This window comes from Rousettus aegyptiacus, unplaced genomic scaffold, assembly GCF_014176215.1.
Source record: "Rousettus aegyptiacus isolate mRouAeg1 unplaced genomic scaffold, mRouAeg1.p scaffold_m13_p_12, whole genome shotgun sequence".
NCBI lineage: Eukaryota > Metazoa > Chordata > Mammalia > Chiroptera > Pteropodidae > Rousettus > Rousettus aegyptiacus.
Genome location: NW_023416287.1, coordinates 22,618,559 through 22,630,901, shown reverse-complemented (window position 1 = coordinate 22,630,901; position 12,343 = coordinate 22,618,559). Strand labels below are relative to the sequence as shown.

The window sequence follows — 12,343 nt, the reverse complement described above, 5'->3', positions numbered from 1 at the left end:
CACTTTGTGTAGAAAATGTGAAAAAGTACAGAAGAACATTTAAAAAATTACCTATCACCTTCCCATCCCAAAGATAATGGTTGTTAGATAGTCATATAATTCCTTTCAATTGTTTCTAAGTTTTATATATATTGTAGTATGGTTATTTAGCTTATGACCAGTTCCCTATGTCATATGGTATTTCTCAAAATAAAATGACTTCAGAATATCTAATAACATGTATGTAACATAAACTTATTAATAAATCCCTATTGTTGGACATTAAAGTAATTCTAGTTCTTAACATGTACATAATTCTGTTATTAAAACCCTTACATATATGTGCCTTATCTGCATCCTTAAATATAAAAAAATCAGAATTGTATTACACTGACATATCGATTTAGGAAGGATTGACATTTTTATGATGTTAAATTTTCCCTTCCAAGAATGTGTCCTCCCGTTTACTCAATTGTATTTTTGTCCTGAAATGCTTTATAATGATCCTCATAGACATTTTCTAATTTGTTAAATTTATTACTAGTTATTTCATAGATTTATTAATATTGTGTGAAAATTTTAAATTTTATTTCAAACTGGATTTTGAGAGTATAGAAAATGTTGCTGATATTTGTTTATTTAAAAAGACTCCAGTGGTTTCAATATACTTTTCATTAATTCAAGTAACTTTTTTGGTATACAACATCACCTGCAAACTAAAGTGATTTTGTATTTTTTGTACAAAATGTATAAGTTTAATTTTCTTGACTTACTGCATTAGGTACAAATTTCAAGCCTTTAGTATTTTACCATTTAATGTAACATTGCTTTTGTTTCTTATTAGTTTCATCATATTTAGGCAATTCCATATTTCCTTTGGTTGGTTTTAAATTTATATTCTTATTAGAAAATATGTTGTATATAAAAACATACATTTAAAAAATTGCCTGTGTGTGTGTGTGTGTGTGTGTATAATTGATCATAATGAAAAGAAAGTTAACTATGGTGTACCCACTACCTAGTTTAAGAAAGAGAATATCATCAGGCCTTTATAACACCTTGGGTATGATCTTTCTGATCCACAGAAACTATGAGATAATAAATAGTTGTTTTCAGCAGAAAATTTGGGGGGACATTTTTGTTACACAGCAATAGATAACTAATACAAACACAAATGACAGAAAAGAAATAATAATAGTAAAAATCAAGGCTATTGAAAATGAAGATATATAAGATAAAGACCTGAATGTGAATATTTACGGTAACTTTATTCATAATAGCCCCAAACTGGGAACAACCTAAATGTCCATGAACTGTTGACCAGACAGCAAATTATGGTATATCCATACAATGGGATATTACTTAGCAATAAAGGAACAGAATATTGATACATGCAACAACATTGATGAATCTCAAAGACATTGTGCTAAGTGAAAGAGACCAGACACAAAAAAACTACATATTGCATGATTCTATTTACATGCTATTCTGGAAAAGGCAAAACTGGAGATAAAGAGAGGAGATTGCTTGTAAAGGGGGCACGAGGAAACTTTTGGGGCGATGGAAATATTTTATATCTCAATTGTAGTGATATTTACCTGACTGCATATATTGGTCATAACTCATTGAACTGTACACCTTATTTTTAGAGGAAGTATCAATATGAAGCTTACTGACTGAATGATGTCTATATGATCTTGAAAGCAGTCCTTATAAGGTCTTTTTAAGAATTAATTAATTAATTAATTAATGTACATCACCAATTATCAACCCTGGCTGCATATTAGAATCACCCATGGAGGTGTATGAGCCATCTATTGTCGTATAACAAATTACCCTAATACTTAGCAGCTTAAAACAAACACATTTATATCTGGAAGTTTCTGCGGGGCAGGAATCTGAGTGCAGTTTTGCTGGATTTGCTGCTGAGGGTATCTCACAGACTGCAGTCCAGATGTCTGCCAGGCCTGTGGTTTCATCTGAAGGTTTAGCTGGGGAAGGATCTGATTCTAAATGCACTCACGTAGTTGCTGGCTAGATTTAGTTCCTTATGGGTTGTTAACTGAGGGCCTCAGTTCCTTGCTGGCTGCCCAAAGGCCACACTTAGTTCCTTGCCAGGTAGGCCTCTGTAGTCTGGTAGGTTGCTTCATCAAAATATGCAAGCCAAGAAGGGAATTGAAAGAGAATGCCACAAAGGTGGAAGTCACAGTCTTTTATAACATAATCATGTTAGTGATAGGCTTTGGTTATAGTCTATTGAAAGCAAGCCACTAGGTCTAGGCTATACTCAAGGGGAGGAAGCTTATACAAAGGCTTGATACCGGGGGCAATCTTAGATATCTGCCTACAACAGAAGCTTTTAAAATAGGGGTGTCACTACCATAGTCTCAGAGACTCAGATTTAATTGATTAGGCTAGGTCTAGGACCCGGTATTTAAAAAAAAATTCTCCACATAATTTTCACATGTAGTCAGTGTTGAGATGAGAAGTACATGAACTTGTTGTCCAGTAGGGCCTTGACAGCCAGCTCCTGCAGCATAACTAAAGATTCCCCAGGGATCATGCAGGTATCCTAGGCTCTATAGGCAATTGTCATGAAAGATGAACAAGATTCGCTCTAGCATTCAGAGCTGTTTAATTCCATTAAAGTAGTATGAATGATTTGTGGTAAAGAAAGATGCGGATGAGTAGAAATTCTGTTAAAGTTGCCTAACATTTGAGCACTTCTAATATTCTTATTCCCAGATCCTCTGATTCACCTGATTAGCTTCAAGACATTCATGAGCCATGGGGATATCTGATCATTAGGCTTATGCTGAAAACCCTTGGTCCCTGAAGTTATTTGTGTCTTTGGCCAACAGGGGAATTTGCAATGAGTTTGGATGTGTGTGATTCCCATGTGGCCAACTTCCCATTATCCTAACTAGGAAAACATCTTGGGACACCCGACATCCTCAACTGCTGTTATCCAACCTGTCATCAAGTTTTGTCTGTTCTATTTCTCTCTGATTTTCTTTTAATCCATTCCCACTGGTAATACCCTGCCTAGGACTGAGCTATTGTATTGGGCTCTTAACTGGTCTTTGCCTTTTTCCCACTCTCCTAGTTGTACCTCCTCCCTGCCCAGGGCTCCTCATTCCAGCCAATCCCACCCCTCCCCCTCCTCCCAAAGACTGCCTTTCTGGACCACCATATAGCAAAATTCTAGTAATGTCTCATTGGCCTACAGCATTTTAATGTTCTCTCTCCTCATGGAAATAAATCCATTTGGGATCAAAAACTCCCAGGAAGAAAGCAAAAGATCTATAAGGGTAAATTTTCCCAGGGGCTGCCGGAGAAAACTGATACTTCCTTGGCTATGGAAGGAAGAAGTGAAACTTCTAGTTCATGTCTGACGATATTTTCCCCTTGGAGAGAACTAGGCTTGTGGCAAAACACTTGTCCACACTTGTTGGAAGACTTAAAATCCTTATATCTATGTCAGAGAGTAACCATGGCTTAAGGGTATACCTGGGACTAAGTGAACTCATAACCCTAGTTTTCCAGGTGTATATATAAAGGCTAGTTAATGACATATTTGTAAGTACACTTTTAAAGTAACGTAAAATTCAATGATTTTCTAAATAATGTAACACTTCTCTGCCACCAAGTACTATTGTAATATACCATCAATCTCTTCTAACTAATCTGATTTAATCAACATTACATAGAAGTCTTTTAATTCCCTGAAAAACAGACATGCAGAAAAGTTTCCCGAGGATGTGACTATAAATAGAATTGCTCCAATATGCTCATGGAACCATTTATAATAAAATAAGAATCAGTAAACTATCATAGAACCAATTAATAAACCTAAAAGGAAGAAAATACTAGATGCAGACATATTGTTACCATGAAAGCTTTTGAAGTGAATCCATGCGTGTACCCAGCACCAGCACCATGCAGCTCAGGCAGGACTGTAGCAGTTCGTGTGCTTAACAGACCAGAGATGCCTTTGGAAAGGTCCCAGGCAAACACTCTAGAGACCTGGGATCTCATTCACCACAAATTTACTGTGTAACTTTGTGTAAGTTGCTTATCCTTTTTTTATCTCTCAATTGCTCATTTATATCCATAATAAGATTATATCTGAAGGAATAGTGAGGAGCACTATTCAAATGCAATATTATGATATAATGTATTCTATCCCTCTCTCTTTTTTTTTTCAGGGTAAGAAAAGAAAAAACTCCCTGAGATATTAATCCTCTATTAATCTTAAAGTAAAATGAGAGGTAAAGAAATATAGCATCTGCATCTTAATTCAGAAATACAAATATTTTGGTTCCATTTTTTTTGTTTTGTACTGAGCTATCTGGGTAATTGATATGAGTATAGAATTTAAAAATGAATGCCTATTTCATTTTTTTGATAAAACAGAGTATTTAATATAAATGAAGAGTCTATGGCCATGCCACCCTGAACGTGCCCAGCCTCATCTGATCTCGGAAGCTAAGCAGGGTTGGGGCTGGTTAGTACTTGAATGGGAGACCACCTTGGAATACTAGGTGCTGTGGGTGTTAAAATAATAATAATAATATAAATGAAGACAGCGGTCATGATAAGCCTCGATACTAACCAAAGATATAGGAAGTTCTTTTCTTACCTCTGGGATTATGACTAGACCAAATATTAAGCCAAAAAGGACGAGGTTAACACCATACATCCATCGGAGAAAGATGAAATATGATGCCACCGAAGAACCAAAGTGACCTGGAGAGGGAAAAGATGGTGGGATCTAAGTGTTAAAGAAGGAGGAAGTTAATGGTACAGAGCACTCAATGTGTATGATGGATCCAGTTTTCAAGTGAGTCTGTGAAATGGATATTGTGATGTCCATTTGCTTTTTCCAGATAAATAACCAGAGGGTCTATGGACTTAACCGATCTGCCTAAGCTCGCACAATCAGAAAGTGAAGAAGCACAATTTAAATCTTTGTCTAAATAGCATTTTTAAAAAATACATTAGGACCTATATAATAACCTAATTAGAAGGTCAATAACACAATCCCAGCCCTTGGAAAACTCTTCGTTGAACCAACTAAAAACTGACATCAAAATACTCACTTTCAATGTCCTTGATCTTCATTTCCCAGGGAACACACTGAGTCTTGAAATTATCAAAGTCTCTCTTAAACTTGACCCATTTCTGAAATTAAACAGGTAACACTCTCAGTTTATTACATGCTGCCTTGAGGCTGGAAGGGGCATGTCAGAGGGGCACGTTGATGTTGACTTGTCAACATGAGATTGACATGTGGGTGAGGGTACCATCTTGGAGTTGCTCAGCCCAGGCTGCCAGAGCTGGATATTAAATCTTCAATTTCCAAAATCAAATGTGGAGTGAGAGAGAAGCCAGGACAACACAATACCTTGCATTTGTCTACAGTGCTGATAAAATTTTAGGTTTGGACAGTTTATATATGAACTTAGATATTCTGTGTATAATTTCTGGTTTGGGGGATCAAATTGGGTTAGAAAGCTCTGATACAACTTCCTTTACCTTAAAACAAAAATTCAAAGGAAAAAAGAAATCCCATAATTCTCACATCGCATTAGCCTGTTTTTTTCCAGAAAGAAGTTAGAAGCCATCCTGCCCCTTTCCACAATCTTTTCCTAGCTCCAACACTCAGAGTTTGTACCAGGCAGAAACCTGAGTAACTGCCTGTGTGCTGGCTGGGTGAACATCTGTCAACTCTTCAAGGGGCTGCTCTCCAAAAGCCCCATCCCCTGGAAATTTTAAAATTACATAGACAACAGCAGAGAAGTAGTAAGGAGAAGATCCTAAGGTCAGTTTATATTATTACAAAGGTATCCTAAGAACTTGTTCATAAAGGAAATGAGATTTTCCCTTATAAATTCACTAAAGGACAAAAGGGAAAATGTATCTGAAGGTTTTGACAATATCCTGATTGTGAGAGTACTACCTAAGGAAGGAAATCACCTTTCAGAAGAGGGAGATGGTCACAGATGCAAAGGAAAAGAAGGGCCCATAAGCAAAAGACAGATTGATAATAATGGCAAAGATATCCCTAAGGGAGGACGGGAGGGATGTGGGGAATGGCGGACAGTGGACATTGGGCAGTCTGGTCCCACTGCTTCATCTCCTTTTCTTAGTCCTCATTCTGTGCTCAAATCATTTTTGGCTTATTTGGCTTCCTGTGTAAGTTTGTATATAAGAAAAGCATTTTCCCATCACCTGTGCTGTGAGGATTTTGGTTTCTATGGCAGTGATTTTTCACTGCAAACGAATAGATTGGACTTGAGATTATGGCTTAGCTTCCCATATAACTAACTCTACTAAAAATGAAAGGCACTGCTGATGTGGATTTCAATCTTTCAGTTTTTTCATCACTTATGTCTCCTTGTAAATTAATGATCTGGCATCCAGTTTTATATATCAGTCTCATCAGTTCTATCAATGTGAGTCCTCCTTTGAGAGATGGATCTCCTGTCAGGGAACTGATAAAATCAATCCAAAATATAGGCTTGCAAGGCAGAGGGCCCACAGGAGTTGGGAACATTGCCAAGTGAGGCCTGGAAGATACATCCTGCCAGTTGGTCACTTGGCAACCATCTGACAGCCCCTTCAAGGCTGTGGGCATTTGGGCCTGAAAAGTGATACCCTGGAGATGCGGCAGAGCCAAAGGAAGCTTCTGGAAGAAGCTCTACTTGGAAGCTTTTATCCTTCATTGATATAGAGGATCAGAAAACTTGGCTGGGGAGTGGGCCCCTACACCCTTCTTCCTCAGGCTGTTTGAGATGGTAGCTGCTGCTCTGGGACTAAGTTATTAGTTGTGCATCTTGCTCTCCACCTCCATATAGGAAAATAATATTTCAAAGAGTGGTTGAACAAGACGCAGACAAGCTATACATTTGGTCTTTGGATGAAATCAGGATCTGAATGACTAAAAACAACCAGTGAAGCCTGAGAAATAGTACTGCAGAACAAAGAAAAGGGGACACCATGCTTTGAAATTTTTGGAAAGCAGTTCCTCTAGGATACATAAATAAATTTTGAGAAATGACTTAGCATTCTTAATAGGATACAAGAAATATGACTTCTAGAGCAAAGGATAAAAATTTTAGATTTACAGTACAGGTGAAATGTGAAAGGATTACAAAGTAGCTAAAAGTTCAGTAATAGAATGAAAATAAACATTATACTGTAATAGAGACAGAAGAAAATTGATTAAATGATATTGATAATAAACCTGAGAAATTTCTAAGAATGCAAAGGATAGGGAGAGAGAGCAAAGAATTAATAACAATGAGGGAAGATAAATACAAGGCAGCCATCTTTTTCCTAAGGAAGAAGCTAGAACTATTTAAAAAGAAACGTGATCGAACAAAATAACTTATTAAAGATATATTTAAAGAGCACAGTCCTCAGCTGGAAAGAAAAGATCTGAGTGTGTAGTTGTTAATTGGTAAATAGTTTCTAGATAAAATTAATAAAATGACTCATAAATAGTAGTCAATCAAAACAGAAAAAAGAGAAAAATAATATTAGGAATAAAAAAGATTCAACCCCAATGTATACAGAAAGCAATGACAAAAATTATGGGACCACCATCTGCAACTTTCTAGCAATGCATATGAAAACCTTAATGAAATGATCAAGTTTTGGGAAAAATATGAAATATCAAAATGGCCTCAAGGAAAAGTTAGAACTTGAATAACCAGAGAATACATGACAAATTATCAAGGTATTCCATAAAAGTGGATAATTCATCAAACAATATTTAGGGTTTTGAAAATAAGAAATTAACATTGTTAATTTCATGAGTTTAGTTCTTCCCTGGAGAGAAAACAAGCGTCAAATATATAGAAACCCTCGCACATAGGCGTAGAGAAATTGACAGGGTACAGCTGGTTTCCATTCCCGGATGAGACGGCATGGTAAGCTGGACCTCATGTTCAGGATTCTGGGGGAGCTGGACACAAATGGTGAGGCTGGGAGGTGCCTATCATGATGACCCAGATTCAGAATTTTGCAGCCTCTGTACCACACACCTTAGCCATCAGCATCTTATAGGCGTAGAGTCGCTTGCCTTTCCCCTTTCCCAAGGCTCCTTCGTACTTCTCCACAAATTCTTGGGCCTCCCTGGTTAGGAAAAAAAAAAGGAGACAGGAATTCAATTAATACTCAAAGAAATCGAAACTATGATGGTATCTATGTGGCTAAAAGCATTAAGTGTTTTTATACTCCTACTTGAATTTAATTTCCATGAAGGAAGGGTATTTTGTCTGCTTTGTCCCTGAAATTTCCCAAATGCAAACATAGCACTTGCTTGCTACAGGGTAGGCCCCAATAGGCAGAATTTTGGCTCTCACGACCTTCGCCCTGTGGTGGTACACTCATGAATGGCAAAAGGGACTTTGCAAATGTAAACATCACTCACTTTAAATAAGGACATTATTTTGGATGATCTGAAAGGGCCCACTGTAATCACTTGAGCCCTTAAAAAGAGACAAGGAAAGCAGAAGAGTCAGAGGGAGAAATATGGTAGAATGGAAAGTAGGGAAATTGGAAGCAGGAGAATTCTCAACCCTTTGTTGCTTAGGCCCCTCTGGAAGATGACACATTGAAAGCAAGAAAAAAATTAATTCTGACAAAAATCAGTGGGCTTGGAAAAGAACCCAGATCCCTGGATGAGAATGCAGCCCTGCTGATACCTTGGTTTTAGCCCAGTAAGATCCTGAGCAGAGAATTCAGCCATGCCATGCTGTACTTCTGACTGACAGAACTATGAGCTAACAAATGAGTGTTTTCTTAAACTGTTAAGCTTATGGTAGTTTGTTACAGCAGCAATATAAAGTGAATAGGACATTCAGTAGATATTTTTGAATTGCATGAATGTTGAATGAGTGAGCGAACATCAAAAAAGTTTGGATAAGAAACACATGGATCAATTAAATATCCTGGGGTGGTGAAGACTGGCTCCTGAGAACCTACTGTTAACTATTCAGGAACTTGGTCGACCAGCTGTTGAACTGTTAGTAGGTTGAAACTGACCATGGTGGCAGTATTTAGACTGTGGAAATCAGCCAGTGTTACAAAAAGGACTTCCCCATCCCATCCCCCAGAGAACCAGTTTATCAGCAACCAGCGTATAAACCAAACAGGTGGAAGAAGAATGAAGTCCATCTCAACGTAGAATGAAGAGGCATGGTGGAGCTATGTGTCTCACAACTATTACTACAGCCCCCACAACTCGCTACACCATACCTATACTACCTCCAAAGTGCACGCGCAGGCTGTTGACATGTGTCACGGTCACATTCTTTTTTTTTTTAAGGTGAGGCAACCCTTGGTTGACCTCTCAGATTGCAAGGATCTTGTCAGCTTCCAATCCCTTATTTTTTTTTATCTTTTATGCCTACAGCACCTGGTCTTCCTAGGTGGTCCCCATCCAAGTACTAACCAGGCCTGACCCTGCTTAGCTTCCGAGAATCAGGCTTGTTCATGGTAGCATGGCCATAGATCAAAGTCACATTCTAACCTGGGGTTAATCCAGAGGCTGGTTTTATTAGGATATCTCAGTGCTATCTCCCTATTGATGAGGCCGACTGTCTAGGTCCTGAGCCCAGGGTCAACAGCTGGGTTATATGGGATCAAGGCTCCATAATAAGATCAGCTCCCTGTTCCCCATCTAGGCCGGACATATCCTGGCAGTGAGTTATCTGTGACTACCAACATCTCTGAGACACCAAAGTATGTTTTCCTGAAATTCGTATTTTTGTTCTCTGTGTGTCCACTTTACGAGTGTGCAGAGGCTTGTAAGCCCTTAGAGTTTGTGAATTTAAATGTGCCAACCTTTAAGATTTGAGGACTTCAGATGAGAATTCTCAAAAGGAAAAGTCAGCTCTTGTGCCTGAGCCATTAACCTGGCAGTAAATACTTTTCTTCTCGATGCCCAGACTATGTCCAGACCCCCAGAGAGCCCTCAGGGGAAGAGTGGCCAGCACTGGGTGCAAACTCCGAGGACCATTCACTGTGAAGAGTCCACTTTGTTTAAGAATTTTGATGGAAGAACCTCTTGGGCATGTGGAGTCTCTGACTCAATCAGGTATGTGGGGTTCCCATACATATGTATGTATAAAATTTGTCTATTTTCTCTCTCTTAAAAAAAAGAATTGTGATGGACACAGCAACCAGCAACCTTTTCTGGATCTGGTGAAGGTATGCAAATAATAACGACTAATGTTTTTACAGCAAACTCCTTTAAACATGTTACCTGTGATCCAGACTATCATGTTTTCCTTATCAGAGATAGTATTAGGTTTACAGAAACACTAGCTCCTACACTTCCCAGTTGTTGCAACTCTTACTTCTGTAAGGTGCTTCTGTCCCCTCCTTGTCAGCAGTGTCCTTTCAGACAAAGGACAACAGACAAATTTGAGAAATTCTCAGTCATTACTTCTTTGAAGACTTTCAGTCTCACCTTCTTTCTCTTTTTCTGGATTCCTTTTTTCCCCTTGATATCTAGGGCAAGGGATTTGGAGAAGACACGAATGTTAGATCATTTATTATAGTTCCACATGTCCCCAAGGCTCTGTTCACTTTCCCCCCTTGAATATCTTCTCTTTATTGTTCAGACTGGGTAATTTTTCTTGTTCTATCTTCAACTTCACTTTTATTTTTCACTGTGTTTTCTCCATTCTGCTGTTGAACTCATTCATTGAGTTTTTAAAATTTTCAGTTATTGTGTTTTTTACTTCCAAAATTTCTAGTTGTTCATCTTTATATCTTATATTTCTTTTCTTAGACTTTCTATTTCTTCATTTGTTTCGCGTGTTCATAATATGATAATTTCTTTACAATCGTTGTCAGATAATTCTAACATCTGTGCCATCTTGGTGTTAACATCTGTTGACTGTCTTTTATATTTCTGCTTAAGAGCTTCCTGGTTCTTGGTATGATGGAGTGGTTTTTAATTGAAGCCTGGGCGTTTGGGATATTATGAGACTCTGGATCTTATTTGAATTTTATGTTTTAGCAGGTGTCCTCTGACACTGCTTCCGTAGGTAAAGAGTGATGCCATCTGGTTACTTCCAGGTAGACATCTAGGTTCTTTATTTGACTTGTTTTGACACCCAATTGCTCCTTATTACTGCTGAGCAGGGATGGGAGTTCAGGCTCCCCGACCAGGTTTCTGCTCACATCACCCTAAGTAGGAGGGACATCTTGTTATTGCCAGGTGGCGCTAAAAAGCCACACTCTCCACGTGGCCTCCACTGACATCAGTGAGAGAGGGAGAGAGAGGACTCATTACTGCCCAGTGGAGATGAAAGCTTCTGCTCCCCAGTCTTCTTCGACACCACCCTCGTGGGGGTGTTGGAGGTGCCATGTTATAACCTGGCAAAGGAAGAAAATCTAGCATTCTCCACTTGGCTTTTGCTGCTGGGTGGGGCTGCTGTTTTGTTTCTGGGGTTTGGCTGGAATAAGGTTGTTATTGTCTAAAAGTTTTCTCTCTTGCCAGGCTGTCCCTTTCTTGGTCCTTTGACCAGAGAGAGGAGGCTTTTCTTTAGGAATTTTTTTTTGTCTATGGTTGTCAGTGTTTCTGGGTTGCCAGCTTCTCCAGTCTGGGATATATAGGCAAAAAGAAAGAAACAAACCCAAGAACTCAATGCCCTGTCATTCCCTTAGTCCTGAGGTCCTTAGCTAGTCTGCCTCCTTCTCTCTACCTGTCTGAGTCTCCTTATGTTTGCTTTACATGTAATGTCCAGGGTTTTAGTTTTACTTAGTGGGTATGTCTACTCTGTCTTCCCAGAAGTGGAATCTTCATCTCTTAAAAGAAAGTAAACAGTTTGGATAATTTTCTAATTATCAGACAAAGCTGAAGGATACACTCGGTTAATTTAACGATTAAAGCAAACATCCCTGATTCACAGGCACTTGAAGCTCTTTTGCTAACACTACGGCCCACCTGTTGTCTTTATTAATCCTGCCCATTAATAATATCTTTTCTGACTCATCTCTCTTCCCCATCCTCATCTCTCAGGGCTCAGCATGATGTTTGGCACAAAAGATGTTCAAGCTTTAATCATAGCAATAACTACTGTTTATCAATCGCATATTGTGTGCTGGGTACTTAATATAAACCTTTTTAATTTGTCAGAACAACTCTGCAAGGTAGGAATTATTATTCCTATTTTACAAATGAGGAGTGCAAGGCTCATAGAGGTTAATAGAAGCAAACCAGACTGACAGGATTTGAATAGCTACCCAGATGTGGCAGAAGGCGTACACGGGCTTGCCCCGATTTGGTGCTATTGCTCTTTATGCCTTGCTATCCTCCTTCTACTGTCTACAACAGCTATGC

The 12,343-nt window shown here is 38.5% G+C and overlaps 1 protein-coding gene and 1 pseudogene across 1 annotated transcript in view; one reads left to right on the top strand and one right to left on the bottom strand.

Moving 5' to 3' along the window:
- TMC2 (transmembrane channel like 2) overlaps positions 1–12,343 on the bottom strand; it is a 50,678-nt gene that overhangs the window by 27,327 nt on the left and 11,008 nt on the right. Inside the window, exons 5-7 of the mRNA XM_016154020.2 lie at positions 8,031–8,121; positions 5,082–5,163; positions 4,622–4,728 (exon numbers count right to left, since the gene is read on the bottom strand). Of these exons, the coding sequence (XP_016009506.2) occupies positions 4,622–4,728; positions 5,082–5,163; positions 8,031–8,121 (280 nt within the window). The remainder of the gene's footprint in view (positions 1–4,621; positions 4,729–5,081; positions 5,164–8,030; positions 8,122–12,343) is intronic.
- Positions 4,417–4,535, top strand: LOC118610486 (annotated as a pseudogene).